At 34.9% G+C, this 13,373-nt stretch overlaps 1 protein-coding gene across 3 annotated transcripts in view; it reads right to left on the bottom strand.

Annotated features, from left to right (window-relative positions):
• AP3B1 (adaptor related protein complex 3 subunit beta 1) overlaps window positions 1-13,373 on the bottom strand; it is a 235,658-nt gene that overhangs the window by 131,122 nt on the left and 91,163 nt on the right. For all 3 annotated transcript variants that reach the window (XM_061430031.1, XM_061430033.1, XM_061430032.1), the window contains 4 exons: window positions 7,923-8,078; window positions 2,983-3,080; window positions 1,140-1,194; window positions 981-1,052 (listed from right to left, as the gene is read on the bottom strand). In XM_061430031.1, coding sequence (XP_061286015.1) covers window positions 981-1,052; window positions 1,140-1,194; window positions 2,983-3,080; window positions 7,923-8,078 — 381 coding nt within the window. The remainder of the gene's footprint in view (window positions 1-980; window positions 1,053-1,139; window positions 1,195-2,982; window positions 3,081-7,922; window positions 8,079-13,373) is intronic.

Genomic DNA, 13,373 nt, shown 5'->3' on the forward strand with positions numbered 1-13,373 from the left:
ACAATAATCATTTATATTTAAGTTTCACTAATTATCTCATAATGTATTAAAAAAAGATCCAGTTCCATATCATACATTATATTTAGTTGTTTAGTTTCTTTCGGTATAAAAGTTTCTTTTATACCCAACCTTTCTTTTGACCTTCAGGACCTGGACACTTTTGATAACTGCAAACCAATTACTGTGTAAATTTATTATACAATTTGGGCATGTCTTAGTTTTTTTTTTTTCTTAAACTTAAGTTTCCATGTGATTAACCAATCATTCCAATATTTGTTGATTAGTCTACTATTGAATAGCTCTCACTGGTTTAAAATGTCTCCCCTCATATATGATACATTTTGATATACATAGATCTGTTTCCATGCTTCATATGTTATTATCACATATTCCAAGTATCACATTGTTTTCATCATTATAATTTTATATTCATAACTACACTCTGTACTGTAGTTATCATTCCCTGAATACAACTCTTTCATAATCTCTTGTAGTTGCATAAAATGTGCCTTTTTTCCTACACTGAACCCTATAACCTTGCTATCAACTTACCTACCAACACCAAAAAAAATGACAAAATCATGTCATTCTTTTTAGATCCACTCTAATATCATCTTTTCCATCAGTCTTTTCTAAATATACCAGAAAATTAGCTGCATCTTTCTCTTTTTCCATAACACTCAATTCACATCTATAAATCACTTAAAACACAGTGCTGAAATTATCTATTTACATGTCTGTCTCTTTCACTTACTGTGAGTTATTCAAGGTATAGGCAGCATGTCTTAACTTTGTCTTATTAAAATATAGCACAGTAATTAGTATACAATAATGTAGTTTTAAAAGCATAAAGAAAACCCCCCAATGTATCTATTAAAAAAAAAAATAGGTCTCCATTTTGAAAATGCTAAACTAAAAGTTACAGCAATAGTGTCAAAGTAATTATCATTAAAGTCTCTGAAAAATAAGAGCATGCATACCTTCAGTATCTTGATCATAGTTGGATCAGTTGACCTAACGTAAAAACTCTTCAGATAAGGTTCAAACATACCCTAGATTACAAAAATAAATATATAAATACATTTATGATACTAGTGCATTCATTTCTCTCTTAAATTTTGTGTTCACAACATACATACCTTTCTTTGAATTGACATAGTTGCTATATTCTGTAGGACAATATATTGCACTTCCCTAGAAATTAAAGTAGAATTTTGACTAGGTATATTTTCCAACAAAATATATCCTAAAGTAAACAGTATACTAAAGAAAAAAATCAGCAGTAAGCTTCATATTGAAAGGAACTCTTAAATATAATACTGAAAAATTTCTAGCAAATCTTAAGATACTTCTGCCTTCTTTTAAAAATTTTCCCTATAAGCTATACAACATTAGATTTGATTCATCAATTGGAAGAGTTAAAACAAATGTTGTAATACTGTATTCCTAAGAGGCAGAGCCAATGCTGTACATGCTCTGAACATATGCAAAGGTGTTCTTAGGGTTAACGGAACAAACATAACCACAGTGTTAATACAAACTCTTGACTGGAGGGCTCATCATGTGACTCAATTCTGTTCAAAGTGAAAGACAGCTTTTAAAAGAAAAAAATCTATGTTATTTTATGTCCAAATATCTAAGAAATGAATGCACAACTGAACCTGGTATAATGCTTCACATGAAAGAGGCATTCCAGATCCTTATTCGAACCAGCTATGGACAACAAAACTTAATGAACTGATAAAAGGGAAAGAATGACTACGCGAATAGACAGAGGAACGCAAAGGAAATAGTATCTTACTAAGGAAGGGCAAAAGCCAACCCTGGGTGAAAGTTGTACTGATTCTGAGCTAAGAACAAAAATAAATATTTATCTTTCTTCTCTCAACTCATTAACACAAGTACTCAAAGGAAAACAATTTAATTTAAAATAACTAATTACTGCACAATATTCAGGGTAAGCTAAATAGCTTGAAACAACAGTTTTCTTAAATACAGAAAACAAAACAAATGACAAACATCTGATCTTAAACTTACGAAGTACATGTGACAGGAACTCAAGGTTTCCTGAATTGTTGACTTGAACTGCTGAATTACAGAGAGGTAAAATGGAAAAGTACACTGCTACCTACCTGCCTATCTCCAGGAAATAACAAGCTTATGCATTTCTTTAAAACAAGCAATATTAAGAATATAGCTCACTTCTTAAATATGCTATGCTATGCTATGCTAAGTCGCTTCAGTCGTGTCCGACTCCGTGCGACCCCATAGACGGCAGCCCACCAGGCTCCCCCGTCCCTGGGATTCTCCAGGCAAGAACACTGGAGTGGGTTGCCATTTCCTTCTCCAGTGCATGAAAGTGAAAAGTCAAAGTGAAGTCGCTCAGTCGTGTCTGACTCCTAGCGACCCCATGGACTGCAGCCTTCCAGGCTCCTCCATCCATGCATTTTCCAAGCAAGAGTACTGGAGTGGGGTGCCATTGCCTTCTCCCTTCTTAAACAGAACTACAGTAATTAAATATTGCAACTTTACAAAAAGCAGTTCTGTCATAAACTACATAATTCAGCATATGTATTGCTTTATATGAAGCCTTATATAATTATACTAGTCAATACAATAATACATTTAATGTAGTTTTTCAGTGACTCCAGATTTAATGTAAATCCCCAAAATCTTATTGTCATGTCTGAAAATACTAAAATACTAGGCTACTGTAATAGCATATACTATATCACAAAAAAATACTTCCAATTTCTTTGGGCTTAAGGTAAAAAAAAAAAAAAACAACCAATATTTAACATTAACTTTGAAATCAATAATCTAAAGGCTTTTATAATAATCCCCTTAAGTATGAAATCTCAACTGATAAAATACAGTCAGAACCATGTGTTAAATGCTTAACAGACACATTTGATTTGTTCAAACATTACCAGTGAAGTAATACAATACAAAAGAAAACACACATATAAAATCATGTCATACCTACTGCTACGAAGTAAACGCACTAGTGATTTAGAAATAATGCCAGCTTCTGATTTTGGTGCTATATGCCAATACAGTTGAGCAACTGCCATAACCACCTAAAAGATAAAGCATGAAAACAGTAAGAACTATGAGCAGTTCCACACTACAGTTTCAAAGCATGTTCTTACATATTATTTCCTTTAACGCCTACAAAATCCCCATGAACTAAGATGAGTATGTTGTTACCCTGTGTAGCAGGTTGAATAGGGTCCCCCTAAGAATGCATGCCTACCCTCGGAATGTGACCTTATTTGGAAATATGGTCTTTGCAGATTTTATTAAGGTAATGATCAACATGAGATCATACTTGATTATAGAGTGGGCCCTAAATCCAATGTGGATGTCCTTATAAGAGACAGAAAAGGACACAGAGAAGAAGGCAGTATGAAGACGGAGGCAGAAACCGCAGTGAGGCCTGTTAAGTCGCAGAATGCCAGAAACTGCTGGTGATCACCAGAAGCTAATTTATCCCTAGGAGCTTCCAGGAGGAACCCACCCTGTCAACATCTTGACTTAGACTTTGGGTCTCCTGAAATGTGAAAGAGTATATTTCTATTTATTTTTAAATAAATATTTTTCTTTAATAAAAAATTAAAGAAATTTTTATTTCTTTAATCTACACAGTTTTTGGTAAACTGATATGGCAGCTCTAGGAAAGCAGTACTGTACACCCTCAGAAAAAAAAAAGAATGTTCAGTGAACCACCCAAGGTCTGACATGCCAGTAGTACATGGCAAAGCTTGACACATACTCCAAAGCCCACAGTCCTCCTAGTGTTGCTGCTGCTGGTGCTACCCTGAGACAGGGAATGAAACCAGACACTCAAAGGTAACAGTAGTAAGTAGGTTAAAATTTTTCAAGAACCCTCAACTTCAGTATATTTAAGTTATAATTAAGGGAACTCTATTAAAACAATTCCTCTAAAAGACCAGCATTTGAAATTCTGTTTTTCAAATGTAGAACCTTAAAAATAGTGTTTGGCTCAAAGCTATTATGGGGATAGTCAGACTTTCCCTGTCATAAAATTTAATAAGACTATGTTTTCCCAGCTGCCTCAACACTTAGATCCAGAGATCAAAACTCCAGACTTTCCACTTAGTGAAAGTATTCAGTTCGGCATGTGACAACTGCGAACAGAGAGTTACAGAAATTAATCATCTTGTCTTTGGTTATGAAGATATATTAATATTGCTTTATTTTTGCTTGGGCTGTAGGTAACAAATATATAGCAGGACTTTTATGTATCCCTGAAGAGTTTACAGTACTTGAGGGTGCTTAAAGCAAAAATAGTTTCTTCTAGAACTAAGAAACATTTTTTAAAACTAGAGTTCTAGGTTTCTCAACTTACTGCTCTATGGCATTTTTGTGTGCTTTTCTTTTTCGTAACAACACTGATGTCCAGCTTTCAGACATGACTTGGGAAATTGAGAAGTTTAAGAATATCTAATTTCTTCACTTGTGATCTACAAATACACTTTAATTATAGAACAGCCTCTGCTGAATTTAAAATTTTAGTAAGAAAAAATTAATTACTGACAACCTACAAATAGGTGACAGTCATTTTTTTAAAATATTAAAGCACACAGATGGCTAACAAGTTTTATATGTAAAAAAGAAAGCTGAAGCTTAATAAACTGTACTTTCTATGTGTGTTAATGATTTTAAGATTCTAGCTTCTACTTAGTACGTCATTTGTTCTGATAGGGCACTCCCAAACCCAAAGGGGCTAAAGGATCTTCTTTTTCCCCAATATTTACAAATCTAAGTGTCTTAATTTCTCTTCAATAACCCAAATTTGAATTTTATAGTCTAATTTGTAAAAGCCATGAGGGACGCTCCCATAACTCCAAAACAACTGAAAATACACAACCTGATAGGCCTTCAGCACTTACATTATATATGTTTATAAGAAAGTACATCCGGTAAAAACTTTTCTATTCCTAACCATTCATATACTATCACCTTATCCAGACTGTCAGAAGAGCCTCCACACAGGACTGACAAAGTTTCCTGAAACAAATTCTCAAAGTCTCTTTTAAGCTAAGGCTAAAAAAAAAAAAAAAAAATCTATTCACAATCCTTCCAAAGTCAACCTTTACGTGTATTTATTGTTGCTCAGTCACTAAGGCATGTCTGACTCTTTGCAACTCCATGTGCAGCACACCAGGCTGCCCTATCCTTCGCCATCTCCCAGAATTTGCTCAAACGCATGTCCATTGAGTCAGTAATGCTATCTAACCTCTGTTGCACCCTTCTCTGCCCTCAATCTTTCCCAGCATCAGGGTCTTTTCCAGTAAGGTGGCTCTTTACATCAAGTGGTCAAAGTATTGGAACATCAGTTTCGGCACCAGTCCTTCCAATGAATATTCAGGGTTGATTTCTTTTAGGATTGACTGGTTTAATCTCCTTGTAGTCCAAGGGACTTTCAAGAGTCTTTACTAACACCACAGTTCAAAACCATCGATTTCTTCAGCACTCAGCCTTCTTTACTTATGGTCCAACTCTCACATCGGTATATGTCTACTGGAAAAACCATAACTTTGACTAGATAGACCTTTGTTGGCAAAGTGGTGTCTCTGCTGTCTAGATTTGTCATTGCTTTTCTTCCATGGAGCAAGCGTCTTTTCATTTCATGGCTGCAGTCACTATCTGCAGTGATTTTGGTGCCTGAGAAAATAAAATCTGTCACTATTTCCACTTTTTCCCCATCTATTTGCCATGAAATGATGAGACCAGACTCCATGATCTTAGTCTTTTGAATGTTGAGGTTCAAGCCAGCTTTTTCACTCTCCTCTTTCACTTTCATCTAGAGGCTCTTTAGTTCCTCTTCACTTTCTGCCATTAAAATGGAACCATCTGCACATCTGAGATTGTTGATACTTCTCTCGGCAATCTTGATTACACCTTGTGAGTCATCCAGTTCAGTATTTCAAATGATGTACTCTGCATATAACTTAATAAACAGGGTGACAATATACAGCCTTGACGTACTCCTTTCCCAATCTGGAACCAGTCCTTTGCTCCATGTCCGATTCTAACTGTTGCTTCTTGACCTGCATATGGGTTTCTTAGGAAGCAGGTAAGGTAGTCTGGTATTTCCATCTCTTTAAGAATTTTCCATAGTTTGTTGTGATCCACACAGTCAAAGGCGTTAGTGTAGTCAACAAAGCAGATGTTTTTTTGGAATTCTTTTGCTTTTTCTATGATAGAATGGATTTTGACAATTTGATCTCTGATTCCTTTGCCTTTTCTAAATCCAGCTGCACCAAATAAGCAGGATACCAAAACATATTGGAACAAAAAATAAATTACCTCTAGTTGGTATATAATCAAATAAGCAGGGAACCAAAGTATACTGGTACAGTACAAACTACCTCGATTTGTTTCACTATTCAAAAACATTTTTGATCAGTAAGTATTTGGACTATAAGCCAATTTCCAAGACAAAGTTAAATTAAAAATGAGTAAATTATAAAGTAATTTTAGTTGGCAAGTTACAGCTACTGAAGTAACATCAAGTCAAGTGAGGGCACACTAAAATATAAGCATATTTTACAATATTAATAAAATAACATATGTGTCATTATTGTGCATAGTTACTTAATCATGATTTAGAAACTAAATACAAAGTATAAGATAAAAACTTCTGCTAATTCCTAAGACACACATACAAAGCTCTAAGGACCAAATTCTCAAGCATCAGAAAACAAAGCAGTTCAAGGGAAACTCTCATTTTCAGTTTTAACTAGCTGCACAGAATGATTCATTAAGAATTTGTTTTTAATTAAAATAAGTTTAAGAAAACATTTAACTTGAATTCATCAAAACTTACATAACTTCCAGTTAAGAGGAAACACAGGTATAGTAAAGAAAGTGACCAGACAAACCCAGAGAACATTTTGCAAGACTTGAGACTTCAGAAGATATATAACAACCAGATGCAGTGTAACTGGTATAGGTGAACCAGTTATAGAAGAATTTAAGGTAAACTGGTATTTCATGAGATGAAATTTTACTGAAGTAGAAATAGGGAACTGACTAGAAAAAAAATGTTACAAAATATTATGTGTACTATGACTTTTATCTTGGTTTAAAATATATTATGTACAGACATACACACATATGAAAGAGGAACACTTATACAGAAAAGAAGGATCTTGGAAAAACTGCATTAAGATATTATAACTGATACGTGATAGAAATATAATGTTTATATTAGTTTTTCTAGTTTGTATTTTCTAATTTTCAACTGTACTCTTTTAAAATATTTTAAAATATAGTTATTTAAAATAAAGATATAAAACAAAACAAAAACGTAGGACCTGAGTAAGGATGATTTTTAATTATTCTTACCAGCTAAAATTTACTGTGCGTGTATGAGGTGTCATGCTAGGTGTTTCTAACTATACGTTACTCTTTTCAAAACTCTGATTAGATAAATACAAATATAATGAGCAGAGGATGAGATGGTTAGATAGAATCACTGACTCAACAGACATGAATCTGAGCGAACTCCAGGAGATAGTGAAGGACAGGGAAGCCTGGCATGCTGCAGTCCACAGGGTCACAGAGTTGGACATGACTTAGTGACTGAACAACAACAACCTTATTAAGTACTCACAACAATAATTTCATAATAGAGAAATAAATACAGTCTTCCAATCAACTGCAAAACATCTTGGGCTTGTATCTCAGGAAACCAATTACAAAATCAAAAAGAAAATGAAGAACAGTAGGCATACAGCTACCAAACCAAGTAACCTACAAAAATCTGATTTTTAGTATACAAACAAATAAATGCTCCGTTAATACATTCAAAATTACTTATTGAACTTGCATACTTTTAAGCACCATTTTTAAAAAGCTGTGAACTATTGCTTGTAATGGTTTTTACATACCGCTGCATTCCTGCTCTGAAGCAAAGGCTTCGTATTCCGAATTAAAAGTCTATGGTCTGGATCCATAGCATACGGCCTCTTCCTTTTGTCAGCCTTTTCCTTCTGTTCCTCATCAGAATCATAGAAATCCTTTTCATTGTCCTCTAGAACATCACCCTACAGGAAAGAAATCCAATTCCAAGATGAGTTCAGACCTGGAACCGCCCAAATACTACACAAAGAAAACTTTTTAAAAAACATCTACAATAATGATAGTATTTTACGAATACTACTCTGGAGGCAATTTGAAACTGTGTTACTTATATGGAAGAAAGGCCTTGCTTTTTCTTGTATTTTATGGCACAGTAACTGTCCTTTAGTGCAATAGATAATATTTTTATATTATATAGCAAACCTCACATTAAATTAGCATAGAAATACCCACAGTCATCCAAAGGGAAAACCTGACCATTAAATTCTAACAAAGCCTATGATATGAGACTACCCAAAGCTGAAAACTGTTTCCATAAATTATCAGTCTCTCTGTAACTGGATCAAAGGGTCAGAGGAAAGAAGAAAATTGTTTGAACTGCAACACACATAAAAGAAATCATTAATAAAGTTTGACAGGTTAAAAATTGGTAATTAAGAAGGTCCCTGTGTTGTCAAGAAAGACTCAGTTTGAGATTTATGTATATCCCTGAGACTTGATTATATGTTTTTGTCTTGTACTTTTTATTTATTTGAATTCTCTATTATCTCTGTCAGTAAAATTAGCCTATAGGTGCATGCGTTCGTGCATGCAGTTGTTCGAACTGTTTGCGACCCCCGGGACTGTAGCCTGTCAGGCTCCTCTGTCCATGGGATTTTCCAAGCAAGATTATTGGAGTAGGTTGTCATTTCCTTCTCCAGGGGACCTTCTCGACCTAGAGATGGAACCCAGGTCTCCTGCATTGGCAGGATTCTTTACCAGAGTCACTTGGGAATCCCAGCCTACAGGTAAGGAATCCTAAAAATAAACAACAACAATAAAAAGCACACAAAGACAATAATATTTAAGTGGATCCAGTGCAATTACGAGGGCTTCCCATGTGGTACTGGTGGTAAAGAAGCCATCTGCCAATGCAGGAGATATAAGTGACCCGGGTTTGATCCCTAGGTCAGGAAGATCCTCTGGAGGAGGGCATGGCAACTCACTCCAGCATTCTTGCCTGGAGAATTCCACAGACAGAGGAGCCTGGCGGGCTACAGTCCATGGGGTCGCACAGAGTCAGACATGACTGAAGCAACTTAGCACACACAGTGCAGTTACTATTTAGAGGTAATCTCTGTTACCATGTACCTGAAACGTATTTTCCACTTCTGGGAAAATGGAATAGATATACTTATTCCTATTCCTCTCACTAAGAACGACTAGAAACCCAAGACATTATATATAAAACAATTTAAGAAAAGAAAGGCAGAGAGAAGAAAGGCTGGATATGGACACCTCAGGACCCTTACCAAAGGTTAAGGGGCAGCAGGGTTAGGCAGAGGAAGGAAAGGAGTTTAGCTGTAAAATGGTTACATGAAGGATATTTGTGATGGAAACATTCTGAATCCTGAATGTATCAATGTTAATACCCTGGTTGTAGTATATTACTACAGTTTTGCAAGACAACACCATTGGAGGAAAATGAATAAAGGTTACACCAGATCTCTCTATATGATTTCTTACAACTGCATGTGAATCTACAATTATCTTAAAATAGAAAGTTTAATTAAATGAAATTAAGGAGGAAAAAAATCAGCAAATCACTTAAAAGCAATTTGCATATATTTATCCATTGTTATAACAATAAAAGAAATTACCTAAATTGTTATAGTTTAACATCACCTAACGAACTGTTCAAGAGATGAGAATACCAGACTACCTGACCTGCCTCTTGAGAAACCTATATGCAGGTCAGGAAGCAACAGTTAGAACTGGACATGGAACAACAGACTGGTTCCAAATAGGAAAGGGAGTACGTCAAGGCTGTATATTATACCCTGCTTATTTAACTTATACGCAGAGTACTCATGAGAAACGCTGGGCTGGAAGAAGCACAAGCTGGAATCAAGATGGCTGGGAGAAATATCAATCACCTCAGATATGCAGATGACACCACCCTTATGGCAGAAAGTGAAGAGGAACTAAAAAGCATCGTGATCAAAGTGAAAGTGGAGAGTGAAAAAGTTGGCTTAAAGCTCAACATTCAGAAAACGAAGATCATGGCATCTGGTCCCATCACTTCATGGGAAATAGATGGGGAAACAGTGCAAACAGTGTCAGACTTTATTTTTCTGGGCTACAAAATCACTGCAGATGGTGACTGCAGCCATGAAATTAAAAGATGCTTACTCCATGGAAGGAAAGTTATGACCAACCTAGATAGCATATTCAAAAGCTGAGACATTACTTTGCCAACAAAGGTCCGTCTAGTCAAGGCTATGGTTTTTCCTGTGGTCATGTATGGATGTGAGAGTTGGACTGTGAGGCAAGCTGAGCGCCAAAGAATTGATGCTTTTGCAGAGAAGACTCTTGAGAGTCCCTTGGACTGCAAGGAGATCCAACCAGTCCATTCTGAAGGAGATCAGCCCTGGGATTTCTTTGGAAGGAGTGATGCTAAAGCTGAAACTCCAGTACTTTGGCCACCTCATGCGAAGAGTTGACTCATTGGAAAAGACTCTGATGCTGGGAGGGATTGGGGGCAGGAGGAGAAGGGGACGACAGAGGGTAAGATGGCTGGATGGCATCACTGACTCGATAGACGTGAGTCTGAGTGAACTCCGGGAGTTGGTGATGGACAGGGAGGCCTGGGGTGCTGCAATTCATGGGGTCACAAAGAGTCGGACACGACTGAGCGACCGAAGACCTGAATGAACTGTTTTCCTTGTAACTGCTTTTAAAACACAATCTTTACTTAAATATCACTGAAAACACTTTTCATCAAAAACATGACCTTTAGGTTCCTTAGAAGTGAGAATATTATCATCTCAGTGTTTTTTAAATCGACAATAAAAAAATTTTAAGAAATTCTAACAAAATAAACTCACCAAATTTATACTCTTTGAAAACAAAAGGCATTTTAAAAGTAATACCCATATTTAGAAGTAAACTAGAAATTATAACATTATCTTCTTCAAATATACAATTCAAAACAAATTACTTGTGTAAGTACTTAAAAAAAAGGACTATAACTGAGATAAACTTTTATATCAAAGCCAATACACAAATAACTTATTCTTTAAGCCTAAGCACTCACCTACAATCTTAAGTGTATATTAATCAAACAAATGTTCAAAATCAACCTAAAATTGATATGAAACTGCTATATTTATCATATTCATCATCAATATGAAACACAGCACTATAACTAACAAATAAAATCTTCAAAAGTACACAAAGCTGCCTTTTAAAGTTTATTCATTCATTCCAGTTCTCCTTCACTATTAACTTTATCAAAGCCCAACTATGTTATTTTAATAAATGACATTTGTATTGCTTATTGTAGTATATAAGAATTTAGGATTATGGCAGTAACTTTAGTAAAAAGATTATTAAGGAATTTTTTTATTTCATTAGTATCTTTTCCACATACAAAGATCTTACAAAGCTATTATGTAAAACTTACATAAATTAATGCTTCATATGTTTTATTAAAGATCTATAAACTAATTCTTTCTTAACATTTAACATTAGATAAATTAGTGTAATTTACTAAAATGAAAGGGATTCTTTGAAATACTACAAAGTTTTAACAGGATTATTGGATAACAAACACAAAGAACATGTTGCTTAATACCTAAAATAGTTATTGATATGAACTATTATTTCAAAGTATATTCCCGTCAAAAGACACTTTCTCTTACACTTTCTGTGAAATTTCAACTTAGTTTTATTGTTATGAGAACACCATGGCATAGCTTTTTAGATCTGGCTGCTAATTACTAACTATATATTTTATCTTATCCAGGGCATCTGCCTAACCCAGGGATGGAACCCTAGTCTCTTGTCTCCTGCAATGGCAGGAGGATTCTTTAACATTGGCGCCACCTAGGCAGCCCAAATAATATTATGAAAGTGTTCATGAAGATTGATTTGTTTAGTGAATGTATATAACCACTTAGTGTCCAGTGAATATTAAACACTCAAATAGTAGCAATTAACATTGCTTTTATTAAAATTTTTTCTAGAAATTACCTCACTTTAAATCAAATATACCCAGATGCCAAATATGAAGAAAAGTTTCCCCTGAAACCCTAACCCTAAAATTATCCCTCAGAAAAGAAACTGCCTCCTATTTGAGATTTACAAGTACATCATGAGGCTTTTGTACAGGTGCTTCATTTTGAACCAAAATGTACTGTTTAGGGAACTCATTATACTAAAACAACTTTAATCAATGCTAGTGCCAGTTGCTTAAAAGAAGTCACAAAACCCAGGGACAAAATGTCATTAAAAATAAGACTTAAAAGATTACTTTTTAAAAACAGTTAATATAGGATCACAGAGTTCTGCTTCTAATAATAGGCAATTTGGAATAAACCTTATAGTGAGCTAGGAAAGAAAAATGAAACACACTTGTTTCAAGGCACTGAAAAGCTAAAAGAACAGTGATGAATTATGCAGGCAAGGCCCAGAAGTAGTGGTAAACCTAGAAATCTAACAGTTAAACACCTGCAATTGTTTCTCCACCCAAAGCGTGAGTTGTTATATACATAACAAAAATCTGAAAGGCCTAAAGAGCTTTTAGCAGATTCACAAAAATTACAGAAGCAAAAGCTGGTGATCAGGATCCACCAAAAAGCAAGATGCCTAACTCTCCTTAATCTCTGGTTTTAAGTCCTGAAAGCCTATATCCTAGGGAGTTAAGGTCATAAAATTGAAGCTCATATTTTAATCATGTCAATCTAGAACCGAAGTGAATGAATGAACTCAGATTGCTGATACCCTGATCAAGTAATAGTACACAAACAAACCAAAACTAATCATCCGAGGCTTCAAAACTAGTTCAACAATTTTTCAGAAAGTAAGGAAAGAGGGCAAATAAAGGGGAAGAAAAAGCAGTGTCACTGAGGGTCAGGATATTGTTCCTATTTGAGAGGGAAAGCAGGATATTAAGTGGAAAGTGAAGAATTAGGGGCTTCTGGTGAATACTTATAATTTGTTTCTTAACTTGAGTACTCGTTACATCGGTGTCTTCAGTTTGCAAAAATTCATGAAGCCATTTGCTTCTGAGACATATACATTACCTATTTCTAAATATGCATATAAGAAAAAAGCAATGATGTGAATGTAAGTTTTAAAAAACAAAGACAATAAACAGCAAAGTTAAAAAATGAGGCTTTTAGACACGAATTTTCAAGAACTGAGACCTAACTATGGACAATATATTCAAGGAATTAAGTGATAAGACTGAGCTTTTTGGTGGGGATTTCAACCCTGTT

This window comes from Bos javanicus, chromosome 10, assembly GCF_032452875.1.
Source record: "Bos javanicus breed banteng chromosome 10, ARS-OSU_banteng_1.0, whole genome shotgun sequence".
NCBI lineage: Eukaryota > Metazoa > Chordata > Mammalia > Artiodactyla > Bovidae > Bos > Bos javanicus.